General features: G+C 46.5%; 2 protein-coding genes across 11 annotated transcripts in view; one reads left to right on the top strand and one right to left on the bottom strand.

Annotated features, from left to right (window-relative positions):
- Positions 1–7549, top strand: part of NPRL3 (NPR3 like, GATOR1 complex subunit) — a 41734-nt gene extending 34185 nt beyond the window's left edge. For 8 of the 9 annotated variants that reach the window (XM_014890949.2, XM_014890948.2, XM_088174540.1 and 5 more), the window contains 3 exons: positions 503–692; positions 1828–2020; positions 6826–7549. In XM_014890949.2, coding sequence (XP_014746435.1) covers positions 503–692; positions 1828–2020; positions 6826–6991 — 549 coding nt within the window. In that variant the 3' untranslated portion in view covers positions 6992–7549. Of the gene's footprint in view, positions 1–502; positions 777–1827; positions 2021–6825 lie in introns of those variants that run through there. The other variant, XM_088174538.1, reaches the window with a different exon arrangement.
- A 1740-nt stretch (positions 7550–9289) lies between these two features.
- Positions 9290–22721, bottom strand: MPG (N-methylpurine DNA glycosylase). 2 transcript variants are annotated; one of them, XM_014890954.2, is made up of 6 exons: positions 22645–22681; positions 22256–22353; positions 18605–18748; positions 17802–18027; positions 14556–14760; positions 9290–9805 (listed from the first exon to the last, which is right to left on the bottom strand). In XM_014890954.2, the coding sequence occupies exons 4-6, from the start codon at positions 18021–18023 to the stop codon at positions 9411–9413; spliced, it is 822 nt and encodes a 273-aa protein (XP_014746440.1). In that variant the 5' UTR covers positions 18024–18027; positions 18605–18748; positions 22256–22353; positions 22645–22681; the 3' UTR covers positions 9290–9410. The 2 variants fall into 2 exon arrangements, with proteins under 2 accessions (XP_014746440.1, XP_088030667.1); XM_088174541.1 differs by lacking the exon at positions 22256–22353 and having other exon boundaries at positions 22645–22721.
- Between the last annotated feature and the right edge of the window lie 1774 nt (positions 22722–24495).

Here is a 24495-nt window from a genome sequence, read left to right as displayed (position 1 = left end):
CCAGAGCCTCTCCCATGGCTCATCAGCAATTTCTCATCTGACAGCAAAGGGCTTCTATTCCTGCCCACCTCCCCTGGTTGCTTCAGCTCTGCCCCATCACCCTGCCCTTTCTCTGGCCCTCTAGAGCAGCCTGCACTTCAGTCTGACCATGTGGCATTAACCCTTCAGTGAGGTATTTTAGTGGCCCTTGTATAGAAACCAGCAAATGGTCTGGAGCTGAGGCAGGGGCAGGACAGGTTCCTTTGGGGCTGTGCTGGTCAGTGTTCCATAAAGATGTGGATCATGAAAGGCTCCATTGCAGCCTGAGCACCCACAGAGGCTCTGGGTGTGATGAAAGTTTCTGCCTGGTCACCTTTTAGTGATTGGAAAAGAGAGAAACTCTTGTGTGGGGCAAGAAGCATTTCTCCACGTGGCTCATTACTCACCAAGTGTACCCTCTATGTGTTGTTCTCCTCCTGTGTCTCATTTCCCAGATGTTTAGCCCTTGTTTGTCCCCCTGCAGACCCAGCTGATCCAGATGGTGATCTGGATGCTGCAGCACCGCCTCCTGATCCAGCTGCACACCTACGTGTGCCTCATGGTGCCCCCGAACGAGGAGGAGCTCCGAGCCCAGGACGAGGACATGCCCTTCACTGCCAGGGTTGGGGGACGAAGTTTGAGCACCCCCAACGCTCTCAGCTTCGGTTCTCCAAGTATGAGCACACTTTTCTCTGCTCTTCAGACTCCACCTCACTTCTAGAGCTTCTCTTAATGCTGCCAAGGGCCATCAGGCCTTGGTAATGAGCCATCTCCTCTTGCTGCAGTACTTGCTAATTAGGTCCAGCCTTTCCTAAATTTAGAGCTGGGCACTGGTGAAAGTCCTAGAGGCTATTAGACTTCTTTTTAGAAAGAAATAATGCTTTGTAATTTGCCAAATTCTCATTTGGTCATGTAAAAGATTTTTATGAGAGGTACTTCTCTGTTTGCAATATTAACTTTGTCCTCCCTTGCTGCACTCAGAAGTATCCCCTGTGTTCCTCTGGCAGATTTTGGTTTTCAGGACAGAAAGAAAATGTGAGAATTTATTCAAGCAGCATTGGTTTCTGTGGGCTGTAGAACCATTAGTGCCACTTGAGGAGACACAGAACTGGCTTTTTTTCTCACAAATGGTTGACTTCTCTTTATGTCTCCTGATTTCTTTAATATCCCCAGTGCCATTCCTCAGGGTGATTCCAGGAAAGCATTCTTTCAAGAAGATGAGTCAGATAGGATGCTGAAATCACCAGACTTTCCTGCCTATGCTGTTCTGAGCAGCCTTCTCAGAACAGCACTGGGCTTGGATTTGGGGAGAGGTCCTCTGTACAGCTCTGAGCTTTACAGGAGTCATGAATTAGGGCAGAAATCTTGGAACATGAGTCAGATGAGTCTGTGATCTGCTTTTTCTGGCTCCCTCACAAGAGGATATTGCTTCTTGGCCTCTGCCTTCTCCCACCTTCTGTGCTGTTAGGATTTTTGTGTTACCACTTCACGGTATTCCAGCACAGCTGTCTGGGAATTCTCTTTTCAAATGTTTTTTATGGACTGTTTATAGTCTCCAGAAGTACAGTTTTCCACACAAATTGATGACTCTGTTGAAGCATTTGAATTTCCCATTGAGAAAATCGCTGTGTTGTCATATGACTAATTGCAGATTCATGGAGCACTTGGAGAGCCACTTTCTCTGCTCTCCAGAGAAGAGGGATTAGTTGGAAAGGCTGCACAGAAACAGCCTGAATCGATAAACTTTGCATCCTTATGCTGAGGAGTATAAAAATGTAATGTGTATGTGTGTCTCTCTTGCCTTGATAGCCAGTAGTGATGACATGACTCTGACAAGCCCTAGCATGGATAATTCCAGTGCTGAGTTGATACCTGGTGGGGATTCACCCCTAAATAAGAGGATGACAGAGAATCTCCTGGCAAGCCTGTTGGAACATGAGAGGGAGGCCATCCTGAATGTCCCAGCTGCCCAGAACCCAGAAGATCTCCGCATGTTTGCAAGGTGAGCAGTGCAGGATGCAATCCTTGTTTCTTATCCTCCCTGCTTTATGGAAGGATTGGTGTGGAGGCTGAGCAAATCCTGTTAGCCTGGGGAGTTGGAGGAGAAATTCTTTTGGGTTTGCTCCTGTATTTCATCTCTAATACAAACTAATACTTGTGGCACACTGCACTTGGTAACAGAGCCCTGGGCATGTGTAGGACTGTCAGGGTGTATGGCTGGACTTCAGTGCCACTTTTCCTGTGTCCATACCTGGCAGACACAAAACTGCACAGCCTAAAAAGCCATTGTAAGCAGGCAAGGCAGAGGTCCAGTGATGCTGATGCTGCCGTGTTGTGACCATCAGTATTTCCAAGTCAGCTCTCCTTAATTTTATGGTTTATAAACTCCATGGAAACATGAGACACAGAGGCAGCCTGAATACTTCTACAGAGTGTCCCAAGGTGTGTTTGGCAGTGATGAGAGCTCACTGCTTAGGTTAGTTAAGCTAAAGGCATTATTAGGATGTGTGATCAGTAGCACACAATCTGTTGTTAAAAATTTGCACTCAACAAACCCAGGCACTATGTGGTTCTTCATGTGGTTAAAGCAGCCATCTGGGAAGAAGTGTGGGGGGCGGAAACACTTTTTCTTCTGGAGGATTTCAAAACTCAGTGGCATCACTGGAATGCAACTTTCACTGTTTTTCATACTTGTGGAGCAGAAAACCACCTGAGGCAGGGACTGCAGCTGTTCCATATTCTGGATTCAGTTGGTAATCCCCTGAAAACCTGGTTCTTGCCCTAGGATGGATACAGGCAGGTAGCCCAGGGAAATTGTAATAGCAGGAAGATGCTTTCCTTGTCTGTAGCAGAGTACAGCTCAGGGACTTGGACAGAGCTCTCAAAGCTTGTGGGTAGTTACTGCTCTCTGAATTATTTGTCTCCTTCATCTTCTGCAACTCTTCAGAGAATATACTCTGACTGGGAGGCAACACTGGCCACTTGAGAACTCTGAAGTGTTTTTTTCTTTATTACCAGCTAAGTCATTACAAAACCACTGAGGAAGGAAAGTAACAATAAAATAATATTTAGTAGCTTAAGACAGAATTTGTGAGGGACTCCTTGGACCAGTTCAGTGGCAATGCAGATTCTTAGTTATCCTAGTGAGAGGAAAGGATGTCGTGATTGCTCCCCTCTCATACCCTCAGCTGGGTAAAAGAGCCATTTGGAAGCTTTGGAATTGCAGATGCAAGAAATGACTCTGATTTCTTTGTGAAACTAGCTGAGTGATGTTTATTGTGCAGTTTGCTTCTGCCCCAGGTTCTTTTGCAGATCCCCAGGCCTTACTAGGTCAGAATTTCCAGTCTAGTACAGATTGAATTGCCAAGTGCAGAGTGCTCTGAGGCAACAGTGAGGAACAGAGGAACAAACAGATTAAACAATAAATAAACAATAAACAGATGGGTCCTGTGGGCACACTTAAGAATGTTCATGACAGACCCTCTTGGTTACTGCTGGTTTTATGAGACACCACAGTTTGTAGGTTGTGGTGTATTTTGTCTCTTTTTGTGTCACAACCATCAGAGATGAGTAAATCTGTTGCTCTCAGTGAAAGAGAGAAAACCATGGTGAGGTGCCTGAAGGAGCTGATCTCCCTCGTTGTCCTCATGCAGGATCTGCTCCAGCCCTGGTCAACAGCTCTGCTCTCACAGCTGCCTCCAGAGCAAAGTGCTAGAAATGCACAACTGGTGTCCTGAATATCCTGTGCTATTTGCCCTTGCCAGGATGCTGTGTGTGCACACAGAGGGATGGGCTATTTCCAGCACAGCAATAAAGCTCAGCCTGGCACATTTTCCTGTGCTGGTGCCTCTGAGTGCCTGTCCTTTGTTACACAGACAGCACAGAGTGCTGGTGCCTTCTCCAGGGCTGTGCACAGCCCGTGCTTGAAGGCAGAAACCTTAAGGGGAATTAAGGAATTATTAAAGCTTGGCTCCAGCATTGGCTGCATTAACCCTCATAACATTGAATGGGAATTGAAATCCAAGTTCTTTCCTAAGGTGCAACTAAAGGAGGGTTGGCATGTCCTTCCAGGAGTAAGCTTGAGAAGGAGACAAGTTCTTCTTGAGCTAGATCCCCAGTAATGTACACAAATCCTTCCTCACTGCACGTTAAGCAGTGCTTTTGAAGCCTGAAGAAGCTGGAGGCTTCACTCATGGCTTCTCTCCCAAGCCGTGGGTGTGGAGTTGCTTTCAGGGTTTGTCTTGCTCTGAGATTGGGAGGTGAGATCCTTCCCCCCACTGAGGAATGCTCATTGGCAGCACTGAGCTGTGGACAGTTCTGCTCTGGTTTCAAGCAGTGCTGTGGCAGGGACATCTCCTTGGCCAGAAATAAGCGAATTCTGTTTGAATTGCTAGTCTGAGAGAATTCTTTTCTTTTTAATGTGTAGGAACACTCCAGTGCTGTTAGGGGAACAGCTTTTGAAACTTGAGGAGGGGAAAACAGTGATGAGCAATGGAAAGCAGTAATCTTCCATCTCTGCATCTGGATGTGCACACCTGTCAGCAGACACACCTGTGCAGCTTCAGAGGGACTCAAACACAGTGTTAGTGCCCCAAGAAGTGCCCATTTCATGCTGATTGTGGCCCACAAAGGTGAAGGCAGTGCCCACCTTCTCTGGAACTGTGAGCCCCAAGGATAGCCTTGTAGATTCTAGTTGGACTTTTGGGAAAACCTCCTCCCCAGGAGGGTGGTGCAGCCCAGGACAGATTGCCTGATGTGGAGGGATCTCCATCCTGGAAGGGTTTGAAAAAGCTCCACAGCATTAGCAATAGTCCTGCTGGAGCAGGATGCTGGGCTAGGCTTTGGGGGTGTCTTCCAGCTGACATTTTTGTGATATTCTTTAATATCCTCTCTAGCTTTTATTGGAGTGGAAAGTATTTAGTCTTGACCAGTTACAAATCCAGACTCTTTCTGAATATAAGATGGATGTATTTATTGGCAAACTGCTCAGTCTGTGCTGCTGTGGAAAGCCAGGTTGTACTATTTGCATGGAAGAGAGCTGAGCCAGGGTATGAGCACATGGGCACATGGGCACATGGGCACAATGCCTCTCTCCTGGCATAAGGGAGAGAATCCCCAAAATCACTTTGTGAACTGTGAGATGAGTTGTAAAATAGAAATGTTTCTGTTCATACCTGTGGGAACAGTCTGGTTTTGATACACCCAAGGACTGACACTGTCCCTGTGAGTGACCACTTCTGAGTGCACAGTTGCCATTGGCCCAGGGGAAGTGGCCAATGAGCCTCATGTCAGTACCTGGTGGGAGACAGTGCAAAAGGCACAGCCCAGATGTGGGAAGGACTGGAGCTTGTCTCAGTTTGTGCTGCAGGTACAGAGAGGCAGCAGTTCTGTTCTCCATACTGGTGCCAGCTTGAGAGCTGGCAGAGGAGCAGGAGGGAGCTGGCAGCCAGCTGGGGCTGCCCAGCCTCAGGCTGCCAGGGAGGATCCTGCTCTGACAGAGCTCATGGGGGAGAGGAGGGATGTGGCAAGTTGGGAAACAGAAACACATGTGGCACTGGGCTAGAGGTGAAAACTCTGCAGTGGGGCATGGGATGGAGGGACACTTGTTGCATGGTGACTCCTTTCCAGTCACCTGTGAGGGTGGTGGGTGACAGGAGTGCCCAGCCTGAGCAGCAGGAGGCAGCCAGGCAATTGTGGCAGGAGCCACTCCATCCTCCAAAACAGAGTGCTCCAGTGGATATTGAGTATACTTTGAGGGCAGTTCCTGCATGGGGCTGTAAGAATGGAAAACAGATCATGTCATCTCCACTCATTTTTACAGTCAGTTGGCATGAAGCCGCAGATGGGTAATGGAACATGAGCAAAGGCTGTGCCCAGAGTGTGATGTGGAACACGTGGAGGCACAGCTGGCTGTGGAGCTGGGAAGGGACTCTGGCCTTTGGGCCTTCACAGGGTGGGGAGTACTAGAGTCACACGTGCAGCATGGCTGTGACATTTGGGAGGGTGTTGAGACAAGAGACTGAGCAGCAAACTCAGGCTTCATGTGGGGGCTGCTTTGGTGTTATGGCTCAGAGGGAACTCTGGGGAGGGGCCCATAGCTGTGACTGACTGTGCAGGGCCAAGGTTTTCTGATGGCTGTGGCATGTTGGTGGCCAGCAAAGGGCTATCTGTGCTTTGTTTAAAGAGAATAGGGAATTTAAGAAGCCAGCATGATTTGAGCTTGGGCTTAGGGGGATTTATAACTCCTACAGCTTCTCTGTGGTGCCTACCACTAAAATTTCCATCTCCCTGTTGCGAGTGCTCCACCCAACCCAAGCTGCCCAAACCCTGAATGCAGGACTTGTAGTTACAAAGCCCCTTGGGCTGCCATGAGGGAAAATTGCTCTTAATTCTAAAAGGCAGTGCAGGTACCCAGGCCCCTGATGCAGAGCTGTGACAAAGGACAGTTGTAGGTTTAGCTAAGAGAGCACAGAATAAATCTGCCATGTCCTGACTTCTCAAGGCTCTTTTGTTTGTTCACTTTCTGGAATTATAACTAAGTTGAAAATGGACAGTCTTGGGAAATGCCCCAAACTGGGAAACCTCTTGATCCAAGGAGAACCTTGGCAAAGCCCCACAGTGGGAGAGTCCCACCCTTTTCCAGGAGATTTCTGTGCTAGGCATGATTTAATTTCCCTTTTTATGCAAATGAGGGACATAACTCAAACAACCTTCTGCTTTGCATCCCATGGGAGAGGAGACCTTGGGGGTGGCAGTGTGAGTCTGAGCTGCTTTTGACCCACGTGCTCCCTGCTCTGCTCCCCGCAGGCTGCTGCACTACTTCCGAGGCCGGCACCACTTGGAGGAGATCATGTACAACGAGAACATGCGGCGCTCCCAGCTGCTGATGCTGTTTGACAAGTTCCGCAGCGTGCTGGTGGTCACCAGCCACGAGGACCCCGTCATCTCAGTGTTCCAGTCGCTCCTCAAGTGACTCTGCTGGCACAGAGGGAGGAGCCTGCCACGCTCTCCATGCTGGGTCTAAAGGATGCCTAAAATCTGAAGGAGGTCATTTCAGTTCTCCTCCTCGCCACGTGACGGCTGCAGGTTGTCCCTGTTCGTCCGTGCCTCGATGTCCCAGCTGTCCCCAAGGCTCCAGGGCCTGCTGCAGGACAGCACGTGCTTGCTCAGCCTGGATTGCTCCCCTGCCACATTCACAGCCCTTCCCTGGCCCTGCTGCTCCCCAGGGATTGTCACAGTGGGACAAGAGGGTTCTGCTTTGGCACTGCTGGCAGGTCACCTTTGGGGGGACGCCGGTGCCCTGGGAGTGCTTCCTGTGACCTCCAGCATGACTGCTGGGACACCCAGCCATGAGAGCCTGTCCCCATGGCACAGCATGCATGGCCTTGCTCCAGGGCAAGGGGAACTGGCCTGGCTCCTAGGGAAATGACCCTGGACACCCAGGAATTCTGTTTGATCTCACAGCTGTGAGGACAGAGGTGGGAAGGCAAAGGATCACAAGTAAACATGAAATCATGAATGAATGACTCAATCACTGTGTCACAGCTCTTTCCTCACCCCAGTATCCTTATTCCCAAGTGTCTATAGGAGCAGGGCTGTCACCAAGCAGCCTCTGTGTTCCTGGGTTTCCATGTTTCCCAGTTGGTGCCTGGGGGTGGCAGCTTGGTTGTTGAACAGGACTGAAAGGCGCTGGCCAAGCTGTAAGTGCAGGGACATGTTCCAGCACTCAGGTTTGTCCCCCAGGCCTTGTTTTGTCCCTCCAGTCCCCCTCCCACAAGCATGGCTGTGGCTGCAGGGAACCAGACAGGGAACCTGGCCTGGGTTAAACTATCCAACAGGAAAATGAGATACAGGTCTGCATTTCCTGCTCTGGTTTGCAACTGCTCCTCCAGCCATGCCAGGGCCAGAACAAGAGGTGACAGCCCTGGGACATGCCAGGGCTTGGGGACAGCTCACCCCTGCCTATGTGAGGCCACTGTCCCCCACAGCTGCTCACTGCTCTGTGCTGCATACCCAGGGAAAGGGAACTTCACCTCCATAGTGGTGTGGCTTCTCGGGGTTTGTTGTTAAAGGATTGTCAGGTGCCCTGTGAAGACCTTCCCTTCCACCACACACGGCAGATGGAGCTTTTCCCAGCAGGCTCTCAGGAGCAGCTTCACTTCCCCACACAGACTGGGTGAGACTGGCAGCTTTAGCTGACTTAGCTGCCAGCACCCACTGGGGGAGCTGCTCCAGGACAGCTTCTTGGGGTCCCTTCAGGCAGTCTGGCACTGCAGCTGCAACAGGGATGGTAGAGAACAGCAAAAACCCTACCTGACCTAAAGATCAGATCAACACTGCTGTAAGCCCTGTCTCAACCAGCCCCAGCACCTGAGCATTAAGGTGAGCTACTGCAATCAGAAAAAAAATGCTGCCCAGAAGGGACTAAACCAAATTCTTTCGTGGGATGGGGGACAAGAATATTTAAAAACTTTTATTTTATGGGAACCTGAAGGTGGGGGTGAAGGTGGGAGGTGTGTCCCTGTCACCCACGCAGTGTGGCTGCAGTCCTGCAGGTCCTGCCCTGAATCCTAAAGGTTTTTCCTCCCTGTACCTCAAGTCAGGCTGCTGCACCAGTGATTTCTCTGTGTGGGGGTTCACACAGTGCTAAGTTCTGAACTGGTTTCAAAAGCAGCTGGGAAAAAGAACAAAACCCATTCTTGTTCTCCAAGCTGGACATTAGAGATAGGTAGAGGCTTGAGGGGGTCTCTGCTCAAAGAAAGGTGTTAGCTCAGTCACTCAGGACCCTGTCTGTGGAGGTGTGAATGGCCCACAGCTTCTCTGGGGCTCTGTTCCAGTGTTTGAGCACCCTCATGGGGAAGATTTTTTCCACAGCGCTAATGAGAACTTCCTGTTTTCCAGCTGGTGGCACATTGCCTCTCATCCTGTCTGACAGCAGCCTGGCTCTGTGTCTTGTCTATCCCCTCTCCCCTGAGGTAGCTGCAGCCAACAGTGAGATCCTCCCTTTACATCCTTCTCTCCCAGCTCCCATCCTTTCAGTCTGCTCTGCTGCCACCCCATTTTTTGACTATTTCTCTGCGGCAACCAAGCACTGGCCTCTGCTGGGGGCTGAAGTGATGGGAGCAGCCCAGAGCTGTGACCCTTCTCCTCTCACCCACCCTAATTAAGCCTGGATCTGTTGGCAAGGGAGAAAATGGCCTTCAGTCCAAAGTGTCCAAAACCAGCCTCAGTTCATGCCAGTCTCCTGCAAATAAAGTTCCACCTTGCCCCATTCATTGTGACACAGTACATTTATTGTTAAAAATCCCCCAAGCCCCTCTACCTGATGCAGCCTGAGGCCATTGTACAGAGCACAGCTCAAGTCCTGGTCCCGGGGACACTTGAAAGACTTGTCAGCTGCCAGGGGAGTGTCCCCTTGCTGCCATCTCTCTCTCCATTTTCTTGTCTACAACACTCACAAATCTGTTTCCTCGTAGATAAAACCTGAGTGGTTTCTGTGCCCACTCTCCCCTGTTGCCAATGCCAATCCTGGTGGTGGCCACCACGTCCTGCTCCCCTGGCAGGTCCTGTCCAGGCACCATCCAGATGGCAGCGTCCTGAGTCAGGTCCCTTTGGTCAAAAGCCTTGTCGATGCCAAATGCCTGGCAGAGCTTGGAGGGGCCATTGCAGAGCTGCCAGTCCTTGAGCAGCCTGGTGGGTGCTTTCCTGGAGGCCCCACGCAGCTCCCTCATGGCATCCAAGCCCTGCAGAGGTTCCAAGGAACGCAGCAGCACTGCAGCCCCTTCTCCTGTGCACAACAAGAGCTGGGTGTTAGTAGGGGGTTGTTTTTTGGGAGTGCCTCACCTTTCAGCCTGTGCCAGCAGCGTTTCAGCTCTGAGCCTGTGGCTCAGCCCGATGGAAGAGGGAATGCACCCAAGCATGGCGTCTGTCCTTTGCTCCAAGGGCACTCCCTTCCCTCCCCCAAGTCTCCAGTGTCCTGTAGCTCTGTGCCCTTCATTCTGCAGTGCTGACTTGCTCTTCCCAGCTCCACCTGATGTTGCTAAGTCTGGCTGCTGCTCCAAGGCTTGCCAGAGGGCAAGAGCTTTTTCTTATGTCAGCACAATGTTCAGAATAAACATACATCTGGTTCAGTTTTGGCAGAGGTATCCAAAGCTGCTCCCAAACCCAGTGGATTTCTAATAAACTCTGATTACAAGAACTGCAGCTAACAAAGGCGAGGAGGAATGAGGCTGGATGCTGCCAGCAGAAAGAGGCAGCTTGCAGAGTGAGGCTGGACAATGAGAAACCTGGGAAGGAGCTGCATGCATTGGGAGCAGACACTGCTGAGGGAGCCTGGGCTGGTACCAATCCAAACTCTCTCTGGAGATGTAACAGGTGGGATGAGCATGGCCTTGGGTCACTGCACAGCTCCAACAATGTGATTTGGACACATGTGCCATGGAAGCTTTCCCAAGGCAGGGACCTGTGTCAGGACAGGGCTGCACAGTCTGGCTGTGGGATGCATAGCCCTGGGAGCAGCACGTAGCAGAGGAGACCCTTCTATGACAAAAACTGAACAAAACTGACAAATTCTTTTCTCAAATGTGATTTGCCACCCCATCAGAAGCCTTACGTCTCCTGCTATCCCAGCTGTTGCAGACAGCAAAGCAAAGATGCAGCTCTGAACAGACATTCCCTGTCAGACAAGGATCTCCAGCCTGGTATTTTCCAGTGGCCAGCAGGGAGGTCTTCTGGCCCTGAGTGGGTGAGGAGAGCACTGGCACAGGGCCTGTGTGCAGCCCCACACAGCTCCCCCTGTGCTGGCCGCCCCCGGCTTTCCTCCCGCCAGCATCCTCAAGAATCCCTTCTCCCTCTCCAGCCTGGAACATCTGGAGCCATGCTCATGCCTGGCAAAGGCTTTTTGTGTAGGCACTGGCAGATCCCTAAGGACCTGTGATTTCCCAAAATAGAATCCCTCTCATATTTTGTACAAATCCCACAGTAAATTACCCCTCTGGGCTCCCAGTGAGGTCCTGGCTCTCTGAGGTGTGCCTGCTGCCCTGAACCATCTCAGAGCCCCTGCTGCCCCCACTACAGCTCGGTGAAGTCAACAGCCTGAATTCCAACAGCTGTCAGCAATCTGTTCCCAGGCACTCCCTTCTCCAAGGAGGGGGATTGATGCTAATCTGGCAGCCAAAAGCCGATTCCCTGGCCTAACAGTGATTTAGAGCTCAAAGGTCATTTTAGATTTTTAAGAACATGTTCCATGTCCTAATTCTGCTTTTTATCGATGCACAAAGAAACATCCTTCTCATCCTGTTGCTGCCTCCCCTGCCAGGAACAACTGTGGGATTCTGAGCAGTCAGTAATTACACTGCTTGCTTTCATCCATCTCAAATGCAAGTGCAAACTGTGGTCAGTTGGGAGTCCTTGGGAGTGCACATGAAGAGACAAGCACTTGGAAAACTGCAGGTGCTCCCAGAGCAGCACAGAGCCCAGCCAGGGGGCACGGGGCATTTCTGTCTCTGGCTGCTCTTTCTGCATTTCCAGCTGGTTCTTTCTAGCTGTGTGCAACACACATCCCACTCTGCCCAGAAAGTAGCCTTGGGAAGAGGTGGAGACAGCAAGCAGGACAAGAGTGCAGGGATACCATGATGAGATACTGCCTTCTTCCCCTCACACCTCTGGGTCCTCCTGAGCAAACTTCCACATGAGAAATTTAATTTTAATTCCCAAAGAGTAGCTGAATCCTTTTGGCTCAACTCCAGAGTGCTTCAGCCTGGCTTCCTCCCCCTCCCAGCCTGCAGCAGTTCACTCTCAAGGGTCACCTGGGTTCAGCATCTGCCCAATGTGCACACACCAGCAGCAGCAGGGCCAGTTGGGGATGCTGAGGATTTATCTCCCCTAAGAGTCACTCCATATAATGAGCAGCATTCAGGACTAAAAGCTGGGATCTAACGACACTGCAGAGGCCAATTCTCTCCCTGAGCAGCTAGAAATCATAACATGGCAGTGGAGTCCCACACCCCCATGACACAGCTTCCTGCTCCTTCCCCAAAACAGCTTCAGCTCCCAGGCTGGAAACAGCTCTTGGCCACTGGAGAGAAGGGAATTTTCTCCTCCATTCACCCACCTGACTCAGTGCTCCCCAATACTTCCTTCAAATCTTAGTCTAGGAGCTGAAAGTTAGGGAGAAGTCCCTGCAGTGTGACCCTGGGCTGAGCATTACCAGGCTCTTGATTTTACAAGCTATTCTTTCAGATCCAGCAGCAAAATACAGACCTTGGCAAATTCCAGAGAAATAGATCACAGCTAAGTTAAAGAGAAGCATGACTGGCATTTATCCTCTTCCTGAAACAAGGGAAGCCCCATATCTCTTACTCTAGGGAAAGCTCTTAGTACTGAGATCATTGTGCTGCTCAGGATCTAGGATTTATGCACAGTAAGACTTTGGTTATATTTTTTCTATAACCTCTTTTTCTCTACCACCCACGATTTCTCCAAATGTAGTGATGCCTGCCATGGCTTCAGGCAGCTGCAGTATTTCACTCAGTGGTGGGAAGACCTCTCACAGTAAAGTTCCCCATGATGTAGTTTTAGCTCAGTGATGTGCACAAAGATTTCCCCTTCCTCACTGCAGAGGAATACTGGAGCCTGAGCCCCAGCATAAACCAATACACAGAGAAGGTTTATTCCACCTGGAGTAAGAGGCTGTGAGCTTTTGTATTAAAACAAGTGATCTGCAAAGAATCAGAGCATACACTTGTCTCTTGGAGCTGTTTGCCTACAGAGCATGTTCTGTGCTATGAAGGACCAAACTATGCCACAAGAGATGGGACTTTTTTTTGCCAGTTTCTCTTTTCATAGTTTTTTTCATAACCAGAGTCAAAATAAAGTTTCCAAGATCTAACCCATATCCAGAGAATGAAATGCTTTTGCCTTCTACCCAGGTGCCACCATGAAGATGACTCCCTCAATCCTTCCCTCAGACTAAATGACAGCACAATTAAACAACTCCTTCTTCCTCTAACTGGAGAAAAACATCTTGGCTGTGATTCCTCCCCAAATTCTTTCAACACTCTTGTACATGGGCAAATACACAGGAGCAGCTCCTGTTTTGTAGCTGCATCAGTGCACAGCCATGGTACTGACTGCAGTGCTCTGACAAAGCTGGCAGTGACAGCTCTGCCTGGTGTCCCTCATGTGTGACAGGATGATGGGGAGGGAGTTTGTAACAAAAATCCAATTAATTCCATCACCACAGGGAGCCCTTTAACTGCTTTGCTACAAAACTAAACACAGGTATATAAGGAAACATTTCCCAAAGTGTGTATTTCAAAGAAATATTTCTAGAATTCAAAGGCTAAACATATTTTTTTTTAAATAAAAAGTATTATTCTCAATATTTCAAACACCAAGAATCCCATCCTGACAAATGAACTATGTGCTTTTATTATGTGAACAGATTTGGCAGAGCCAATGTAATGAAGTTCACATGTGTTCATCCAGACTCCAGACCCCCATTTCAAAGTCAGGCTCTTCCCCCACACTATAACCTGGCACTGTTTTTCTGCTTGGCTTCTGTCCAAAGGCCAAAACCTGAGCATTAATGGTCACAGTTACATTTGCTTTCCACTTAGGAATACACAAACTTTTTAACCTTTATCTTAAAAATGGTGAAGAAGAATGTAAAGTGGATTTGAGGTTTTTTCTAACAGTGAGTAGTTACCTAGGAAACTTGCTGCCATTTCAAGGTGTCTAATTAAACAACTGCTTCATTGTAAGGCAAATATTGTCATTCTTACAGGAAAGGAAAAGAAGGAAGTTTTCAGTAACACTTGCTTGTTAAGAATCTTGAAATATGGAAGGACAGTTTCAGTAAACTCCAGAATAATTTAATTAGAGCTTGATTATTTTTTCTTGAGAATAATAAAAGAAGATTGAAAATTCTGTAACAGTCTGGGTATTTTGATTTGGACGGGATTTTTTTGGCCTTTAGATACAGCTAGACAGCTAAAATGCTCCTACTGACTCCTTGCTTAAGCTTAGGACATCTCAGGTGTTTTGTGTTCCTCAACATTTCATTCAGCCTCTGAAGATAAAGGTAGGAGACAGAGGAGTTTCCTGCCACGGCAACAGATACCAGGATTTAGGCTGTCATTAATGACTTCTAATGAATTTTTCTCTACATCACCACTTTTGAAGAACAAGGTTCACTGAATCACATGACTGAGGCAGCAGCCCAGGTCATTGAAACTAAAAGCTCCATCCTATCCAGATTCTCCCTCATTTCTCAATCTTTGTGTGCCTGAACAGCTCCCACAGCTCCCAGCTGGGACAAACTGGGCAACTGGAGATGGGCCCTGCCTGCTGTGCTGCCTGTCCACAGGTCCACCCTGGTCACAGTGGCAAAGGCCAGGTCCCAAGGGACAATGATGACAGCAAGTCACTGGCATCAGAGAGCCCACAGGGAGCTCACAAATGACTTGCAGCACCACTGTAGCTTTTAGTGTCAGCCCCATGCTGCTGGCATTCCATCTCTTTCAGCCCCAGCTTACCTTGGCTGGAAACATTCATGCAGAAATAAATCCCATAGATCTGATACACGTACAGAGTTCCTGGTTTCATGAACATTGCTGCGTTTCGTTGTGTTTGCTTCCCACCTTTGGAGTGGGAAGCTTCATCTTCCCCACCCAGATAAGCTTCTGTTTCAACAATCCTGCCCCAGAGCTCTCTGCCATCAGGAAGTTTGCGAACTAAAATCTGAAAGAGAGGTCAGAGTGCATCAGTTACCAGCCCTCAGTACAAAATAACCACAGCAAGAGCTGTGGAAACAGAGAAACTGGAAAGAAAGGACCTGATGGTACTAAATCCTCTCCAGTTTGCAGTCTGTAAGCTAACACCAACTTTTTCAGCTTCCACTGCTCAGGCCACAGCCCAGTACAAGGAGTTCCTACCTGTCACTCACCCCACAAAACGCCTGGAGTGTCTAGATGAAGCAGTATTAAAAAGAATCAATTTATGATCCTACAACTACTAAAGCCCACGGAGTTGCTCTTGTGGTTATTTTCTGTATTCTCCACTCCAATCCATCAGGTTTAAGGCAAAAATCACTGCTGATATCAACCTTGAAGCATCATGAATGTATAATCTTTAGATCAGAAGAAATATGACAGTGGCACAATTAAATAACTGCTATGATTAGACAGTTTCTCTCCCTAGAGATGTTTCAAACAAGTCCCAGTCCCAAATCACAGAGATAATCAGCTCTAGAGAGAGCATCAATGCTATTTCAGTATTTTCTGCACCACAGAGAAGGGCAGTGTGGGAGAGCTGGGAATTGGCTTCAGGCAGACAACAACAGATCTTTGTTATTACAGTGTGTTCTTGCTGCTGGTACCTCCTTAAATAAAACAAAGCAGATGCAGGGGAAACAAAACATGCCAGTCAAAAAATTCTCTTTAAAAATAAAACAACAACTAAACTTTTTACAAAGGAATTTGTGGTTTGACCTGATTTCTAAACTTTGTGCTTTACTTAATGTGTATGAAATACTGCAGCAGGGTCTTGTTTGGGCACCAGCTATCAGTTTAATTATAACACTTTAATTATGCAGCTGTTCAAAAATGACCTTCAGAAAACGAAGTTTAATTCCTAACAGATGTTTGTGCTGGATTGCTAATGCAGCAATCCAATTGATCTGATCCATAATGGATGCTGCAGGAGTTGGTTTCCAAAGCTGCAGCTCTGGTATATCAGTTTCCCTACAGCTCTTGTCAAATGGTTGAAAATAATCTGTTTCTTATTTTTATATAAAAAAAAAAAAAAAGCACTGGTGTTCAGCAAGTGGCTGGAAACACCCCAAAACCAGACCCATGTGGCCACATTTCTCCCTCAGCATGATGAAATGCAATGGTTAGGTTATGGGTTTAAAAGAATCCAGGCATTTCCCTGTCTTCAGACACACCAAATATTCTGTTGGATAAAAAAATTTAAAAATTGTGGTAATCCCCAACACCTCACAGTAAGCCATTTCATAAAGGTTATTTTTTTCATTGAGGATGTATCTTGATGTTATGGCAGTTCCCTCTGAAAGGCCATTTACTGCAATGTATCTTTTTTGTTTCCAAAAAGTCAGGTATCATGAAGATAAGTAATACTTATATATCAGATGTCTCCAAAATTTGGTAGAATAAAGGTAATGAAGCAAACACTAAGATACCTTTATGAGAGAACAGGCTGAGTCATGGGAGACTGAGGGTTATACTTTAAAAGAAAATGTAAAATTAAGACAGCAATCATGTGGTTTGGAATACTAGGCCTAAATAGGAAAAATACACAATTAGGACTCAAGAATCCTCTGCCCAGAGTAACTGAATGTATGAACATGATGGAGCCATTAAGACAAAAATGTATCAGTAATGGGAGACTTCAGGCATCCTCAAATAGACCAGGACATGTGCAATGCTTTCTTAGACACCATCAAATGCTGTGCAGAGTGAGGAATCAGGAAGCTCACGAGGAAAGACTCAGTTCTTAGATCTGGAGCAAAACACAAAGTCTTTTCCAAAGACTTATTCCTGAAAAACAACTTAGTATCATGACCGTGAAGGATAAAGTTCAGTGTCCTTTCACAAGCATTAAAGTCCAAAAATAATCTATCAGAGTCCTGCCCACCAGCAAAAAAGAGGAAACCACATAAAGTGAGGGAGCTTGTTGGGAAGAACTTTAGAGGCAGCCAAAGGTTAAGGCCTGAAAGGCAAGCCTCTAGCAGGATGTCTGCAAAGATAGCAACACATGTGGAGTATCACAAAGAGGTGAAGGCAGAGCAGAAAGAAACCCAGCAGGGCCAAAAAGCAGAGCAAAGGCGTCACTTACAAGCAAGATATCCTTAGAAAATAAAAAAAAGGCTGGATGCAGCTAAACAGGCCAAAACCAACAGTGTGTGGAACAAATTCCTGAAGTTATCTAAAGCCATGAGAACCCAGAGAGTCTGCTCACTCGGCAGACAATAAAGGTATAAAAAAGACTCAGAGAAGATAAGACCATAGCAGTGAAACTGAACACACATTTTGCAGCTGAGTTTAGAAGGTCCCAGACTGGAACTTTCTATACGGAAAACACTGAGGGAACTCCCTCCCCTGGAAAGAGCCAGAGAGTTTTCTGAAGGACTCAGTAAGCACAAGAGTGAATCTCCACCACTCTAATTTTCAAAGGCTTTCAGCAAGGTCCAAAGACTTCTCAAAGTTTATGCAATGGGATAAGGGAGAAGTCCCTTAGGTAATGACTTGGAAACTCAGAAACAAAAGATAGGAATAGCAATACTTGGAGTGAAGAGAGCTTAACTGTGGGACTGTGCAATCCTTAGCATAACAAGACAGTAAAATGGAGGCAAAGAAGATGTTGCTGACTGCAGAGCATTACTTTCCACTGGGATAAGCAAGAAACAAAAACATGTAAAGCAATTGCTGAAAGGAAAATAATGGGCCTGAAACAGCCTTCAAACCACAAGCAGCTATGCACATTTTAGCAAACAGAAAAAGGGGAGGAAATCTCCACCAAACAAAATCCAATTAAAAATGTGACAGACTAAACCTGAAAAATTACTCCTCTGACTTCATCTAGAATAGATTCTGCTACTGGTCTTTAAATTCCACTGCACTTAGCAAGAGAAGGAATGAGAGCTGTAGTCCTAAAATAGCCAAGCCTGGGAGTCAAATGGCAAAAAAAGAATTTCATCCTTTTACACTAAGTTATTAGCTAGCATATGGTCCAGTACAAGAATCTCAGTGCTCGTGCCTTACCTGTCCCAGAAAGGACTTGGCCAGACTAACACAGGGCTGGTTGAAAAAATCTTCTTGCAGCTGAGTAGATTTTTGCTTTTCTATCACAAAATATTTGCTGCTTTTTGGAGAAGGATCTGCTCCAGGTGTAGTGTTCAGCTGCTCCACAGCACAGATCTGAGGGATGCTGGTGGTGGTTTGAAGAGCACTTAATTGAGCCAACAGCTTTCTTTTTCTTGGCATAGTTCTAGAAAATGGATATAAATATAATTAGGATTATAATGCTTATTGAAAAGCAACTAATTTCCACAAACTTCTGTTTTTACACATCTCTCCACAACAATGAATCTGAAAGCTATGACTACATGGACAAACTGTGCAAACTGCAGCAGCAGGTGACAGATTTAGCTGTGTTTGCACCAGGCTGGGCAAATATTGGGCTCTACTCATGAGCAAACAGAAAACAGCAGTTGGAGTATTCATCTTTTAAGAACTGCAGAGAAAAGCAACTCTGCTTCAATTAAGCAATGAAAATACGTTTGCTGTTAGGTTAGAAAATTTGGCAAGTGAAAGCAAAGATGAACTAGTAATATGTACTTTATATCTAAAGCTAACATAATCTTTTAAGCAGACAGAAAACAAGCACTTCAAAAATTGTGAAAAAGCCTGCAGAAGTTGTGTATCAATCATTTTCAAAGGTAATGTAACTGGATCAGAATCTAAACCTCCACAGGAAATTCAGAGATGCCCTATTCAGTCACAAACTTGTTTATTGTGCTGTAGAAGTGTTTGTGTTAGAATCTCCCCAAAATGACCCAACTTACCAGAAAGATTCAGCCCACTGCTCCAGCCAACAGCACGGACCTGAGGCAACTACATCACGTGCAATTCTTCTTCTGGTTTGTCACCACCTTCCTATGTGAGATCCAAAAGCTGGTGTTTTGTTTTCAGTGCTGCAGTCCTTACACCTGTTGAACAGGTACAAGCGTTTATTCACTAATAAATGAATGAATGAATGGATACATTGAAACGGGCCAAGAGATTCTGGAGATCAAATGGGGATGTAATACCAAGAGTGCCCTATTAGATCAAAGTCCAGAATAATTTGCAGTTTTCTGTTGGTCCAGAAAAATCCCATTTCCCAAATGGGCAGTTCTGGAGATGCTCTTTAGCCTTTGTTATTGAGTGGGGAATGCACTTTTCCTATACTGAATACACAGAAAGCTGAAACAATACTTTTAAAATGCCCCTATTGGCATTAAATTTGGAGAGTGTCAGCCTCAAAAAAGGACTTTTACTAGAGAATGCAAAGACACCAGTTCTAAATTGAACCACATGTTAAGGCTCCAACTTCATACAGATTTAGAAATGGGGAAAGAATCCTGTAAACAAGTATATACATCATTAATTAGCTGTTGTCACTCATTTTTCACCAGATCATCAGCATTTAAAAATTACTACAAGAACTTCCAATATCAAAAGCAATCTTTATCTTGGTCTGATGATGCTCACAATGAAGTTCCACCAGCAAGAGTTTCTTTTCACTACAGTGAAACAAATTCAGCATTGCTACAATCTGAATCACCAGTGCAAATTCCCCCAGTGTTATGTTTCACTTCAGAAGAATCCAGACACAAACATGTAAAAATAGGCAGGAAAAAATAATCAAATCACATTGGCATGACTGGCAGAGACTTAGGACGGTTTTATTTTTTTCTGAACACCAAATTCTTTATTGCAATAATTCGATGGTGTCAGACGTGCCATAGAACCACCAGCTCCATGTCAGGTACTCTGAACTGTGGCTTTCAGCTGGTGGGAATTCTTAAAAATTTTGTCAGAACTCACCAGGCTGCCTCAGACAAAACTGTCTGGTGTCTTTGGCAAATGAGTCCTGCCTAGGAGAAAGTGCTGCAGGAAGGAAGGGCCAGAGGAAGAACACGTCACCATTTCAGACCGACCCTCTGAAACGCTCAGTCAAGGCAGTACTTCCCACTGAAGACAACACCTCCAGACCTCTCTGACAGAATTAACTGGAACTTCCAGCTCATCAGCCACACATAAAGACACGCTGCAAACATGGCTGCCTCCAGTGCAGCATTAACTCATTTGGTAATTTGTGCTCTAATGGAATGCGACACCAGAAACAGGATCTGAGCTGCCTGGCACCTACTGCACTTCCAATTAAATCATTCCTAAAAGCTGCAAGTGCTCTTATCGACACGTTACAGCAGCAGCCTCAGGGCACTTGTAACTTCACTGCTATGGGCTCATCCTCGACACATCTCAGCATCTTCAATAGAAACAGCAGCTGGAAATTGCCTTCTAGCCAGGAGAAATGGGTCACACACAGAAACATGAGTGCACAGTGAGGTGCTGCAACACCAGCTTGGAAACCCAGAACATAAAACATTCTACCCTCTGTCTCCCTGCTTGTTCATCTGAAACACAAAGCTCCATGCCTCAAAGCCTATCTACACTTTCTGGAAAGGATGTTGCTTGTCAATACAAATCTCTTCTTGCCCAAGAAAAACCACGCTGTAGAAGGCAACACATACCACAGATCCAAGCCCTGTGTATTTGGGAAGCAAAAGGCTCAACCTCTTCTGTAGGTCTGCATACAAATTCTGCAATTCTTCACTTTTATCTAGTTTTTCTTGCTTGTATAATAAGCAAATTCTACTCCTGGGCCTCAAATAATGAGCCGTGGGTTTAATCACTTTCTACTAATCCTGTTGTAACTAAATTAACTACAAGTTGTAAAGCACATCTGGGAAACACATACGAAAAAAAAGGTATGGAAGTTAGAAAATCAAGAGCTGAAATCAGGCAGCACAAGTGCCTGGAGTGTTCAGGGCTGCTGGGCTAATCTCAGGCAAGTGCTTCAGGAGCCTGCAAGCCAGAATTGGAGTGACACTGCAAATCTGTGTAAAACCCTGCTCAGCAGCAGATACACCTTGTAGTCAAGGCACAAAGAGTCCACAGAGGATTCTTTACTCCTAACAAGAACGCATTTGCAGGTATTTTCTTAGGTATTTAATGAGTTTTCATGAAAAGAAGGCCAAAAAAAAAAAATTCCACCAGCAATTTGCATGTACTTTTGGCCCCCAGGCCCATACCTGCAAAACTTTCCTCAGGTATATCAATTTTTCTGACAGAGTAATGAAAAAGAGTACATAAAACACTGCCACTTCTGGAGAGACAATTCCTCACAGCAATTCCCAGTTGTACAGATTTTAAGTGGGAATACATGCTAGGTCAATGCTGGGTCAGACCAAAGGATACCTCTCCCTGTATCCTGCTCTCCAGCCCACGTCAAGAGCAGGAGCCTGGGGAAGAACAGGATAAACATCCAGTGCTCCTCCACACATCCTCCATGTCTCTGGACTGGAACCTTCTGACCCAGGCACAGTCTCCCCTGAATCTCTGTAACACTGGCCAATGAGAGACTTCACTAAGGAAGAAAACGTCACAGAATTATTTAGTATTATTATTGCTCCAAAAACTCACTTATTTTGTGTGGGGCATTTGCATTGCTCCCTACCCATACAAATCAGTTTACACCTGCACTTCACCACCCTCAGCCCTCTTCTTTACCACCCTAAATAAGGCAAAAGCAGCTGTAAGCACTGGTTTTCCATGTCACCTATAAACCATGCCTGCAGCACCCCAACGGTGACCTCCAGCCGCTAGGAGAGCTGCCCATTTACTCACATCCTCTTTCCTATCTTTGCAACAACTCTGTATTTATGACAGGGGAACTCCCTTATTATGTCCAGGGCTGCTCAGGTTAAGGGCTCCTGTTTAACACCTTCCTGAAATCTGAGTAGACTGTGAGCCAGACCTCAACATGCTGATTTAGACCTGCAGAAAATTCCAGAATTTTTTAAAGGCACGAATTTTAAGCCACATTGATTCTCCCCCCTAGATACTTATGCAGCTCTCCAGTAATGCTATCTTGCTATATTTTCTATTAATTCACTCCTTGGTGGTCAAAATTCCAGGTCTGCAGTCCTTGGATTTCCCCTAGAATCCTCTTTAAACATTAGTGACACATTTGCTGCTGAAACCATCACTAGCAGCACTGTCCTTGGGGGCTGCATCTGGTTTGGTAGTTTATTCCTGCCTGTTTCTGCCAGTTTGGCAACTTATTGCAGCCTGTTATTTCTGTCTTTTTGTTCCATAAGCTCTTAAACAGACATTTTAAGGCAGATCCTTCAGTGAATTCTCAGCATAAATGATGTCTCTCTGCCTTTCCTGTCTAGTCTATCCTATTAGTAACCAGAAGCAAGTCAATAATGTATAGTTTTCTGGACAACAATGTGAGAAGCATTAAAAAAAAAAAACCCTTGAAAAAAGACTGCAGGCATGAGCTAATATAACCATAAATATCGAGCCAATTTCTCCACAGATTCTGACAGAACGTGCAAGCCTAATACCTCAAAAAATATGCCAAAAGGGATACTTTTATTCACCTTACTAAGTGCTGGGGATCTCATTTCCCTGCAATTCAAGTCCTCGCTCCTACTCCCTACCGGGCATCTTGAGCTTTTTTGGGATGAAACTCATCCTTCTGTAAAGAACAAAGAAGGTAACAACGAAAACCAACCAAGCAAGCAAAAAGCCTTTACAGCAAAACTACGCTCCGTTTTGGTTGAGGACACTCGTGATTCGGAGCGGAACCCAGGGCTGCAGCGCGGGGCGTGCCCGGCAGTCACGGGCAAGGCCGGCTGGGCCTCAGGAATCCGAGCTCCCTCCTCCTCCTCCGCCCGCCCCGGCCATTCCCGGTGGCTTTCCGTCATTCCCGGTTACTCCCGGCCTTTCCCGGTCATTCCCGGCCGTTCCCGGGCTCCCCCTCACGCACCTGCCGGGCCCGTTCCCGCCGCGGGCGGGGCGCGCGCAGCCCCTGCCGAGGCCCCGGGAAGCCCCGCAGCCGCCGTGAGGGGCGGGCCGGGGGAGGTGCGGCCGTGAGGGGGAAGAGCCGCTGGCGGAGCGGGGTTCTCCTCGGCCGCCGTTTGCAGATTCTTTTTCGTCAGTTAAAACAGCGTCTGAATTCTCGCTGGTTTTCAATGTCCACTCCTCGGGCTTTCATGTTAATCATTCATTCATCAATACATAGGCTGAGAAAATTGGAGCCTGGGTTGGAGAAGGTGCACGGAGACCTTAGAGCCCTTTCCAGTGGCTAAAGGGCTTTCAAGAGAGCTGGAGAGAGACTTTGGATAAGGGCCTGGGGTGACAGGACAAGGGGATTGGCCTCAAATTGACAGAGGGGGTATTAGAAGAAATTCTTCCTTGTGAGGGTGACGAGGCCCTGGCACAGGGTGCCCAGAGAAGCTGTGGCTGCCCCATCCCTGGAAGTGTCCAAGGCCAGGTTGGACAGGACTTGGGATAATGGGAGGTGTCCCTACCCATTTCAGGGGTGGAGCTGAGTGATCTTTAAGGTCCCTTCCAACCCAAATTATTTTGTGATTCTACTCCAAAAAGCCATGAACACTCCGATGAATATGCATGGTCACAAGCTGGCTGTATAGAGAGCTACATTAATTACTCCCTCAGTTCCCCAAATAACAAGTATCTGGCCTGCAGAAAAAAATTTTGGATTCAGCTTTTATCCAGATGGAGCATGTGGTAAAAATGGGGTCAAATGCGATTTTTCCTTCCAGCATTCTGGGGACATGTAGTTTGGGCCGTTGATTCATAAACAAGTGTTTGCACAAAGGGTATGAAGGAAAGTCTGATGAATCCAAGTGGATTTATTCCCATTTATGTAATAAAATACTTATACCAGGCTAGCACCAGCTAGGATCCAGTGATGCAGAGAATAGGCATTTACTGTCTACCTCTTTTGTGAGTTTGAATGGGAGAAGGATAAATTACTGGCTATAATTTTAGGAGACATTGACAGCTTTGGAGGTGCAGCCAGGAGTATGAGTAGCTAAAGGTTCTTATGGAGGCAGAAATAGGGACCAGTTAATTTGAGCATGGAGTCATGTTCAAATGTGAGTGGGGCAGATGAAAATCTCTGACATTCCTGTAAATCATGAACGGAGCTCAGAATTTCCAAATGTTGCTATTCCAGTTTAATAAAAAGTGCAAAAAAATACACAAACAAATCATGAATGGAACAAACACAGAGTCTGTTATACAATAGTCATTATATTTGACCATGAAAAAACAGCTGATATACTTTGGAACCCAAAGCAAGTTCAAGAATGCACTGAAAAACCTTTAAATCATTGTAAAGCATGATAGCACTGCTACTGTGTGTAAAAAAAAAAAAAAGGGAAGGAAACATGAATAAATCTTAAAGGTATTGATACTGGAGATCTGTGTATGATGTTTTAGTTAAAATAGATAAAAATAAGCTCAGAAGAATGAGGAATCCCTGGAGGGATGTTACCTGCTGGCTCCACAGATGTGTTTAGCTCCAGTCTGAAATGAGTTCTTTGTGTATTAGCAAAGACAACAATCATTTTAAAATGATTAACAATGTTGACTGAGTGTCTTTGAAAGAGCATCTTGGACTTCCTGACTTGCACGGTTCACATCCCAGCTTTAATATGGTATTAATATAAAAGAGGAAGACCAAGAAAGTGCGTGAAAAGGAAGATAACCAAACATCAAACTGATCTTTCAGCAAATTATGAAACTTAAAGGAGAAGCTGAGCAAGAATGAGAGCTGTGGGAAGGATTTCCTGGGGTCAGACTAGTTCAG

Source organism: Sturnus vulgaris, chromosome 16 (assembly GCF_052056855.1).
Source record: "Sturnus vulgaris isolate bStuVul1 chromosome 16, bStuVul1.hap1, whole genome shotgun sequence".
Taxonomy (NCBI): domain Eukaryota; kingdom Metazoa; phylum Chordata; class Aves; order Passeriformes; family Sturnidae; genus Sturnus; species Sturnus vulgaris.
The sequence above is the reverse complement of the archived record's forward strand: the minus strand, read 5'-3'. Positions and strand labels throughout refer to the sequence as shown.

What these genes read in the sequence shown, in the direction of transcription:
- MPG (XM_088174541.1), bottom strand. Translation starts at nt 18,023, where the DNA reads ATGCCAAGAAAAAGAAAGCTGTTGGCTCAATTAAGTGCTCTTCAAACC. An exon ending in CCAAGTCCTTTCTGGGACAG is followed by an intron (nt 14,761 to 17,801) that starts GTAAGGCACGAG and finishes CCTCTCTTTCAG; the next exon opens with ATTTTAGTTCGCAAACTTCC. An exon ending in CATGAATGTTTCCAGCCAAG is followed by an intron (nt 9,806 to 14,555) that starts GTAAGCTGGGGC and finishes TGTTGTGCACAG; the next exon opens with GAGAAGGGGCTGCAGTGCTG.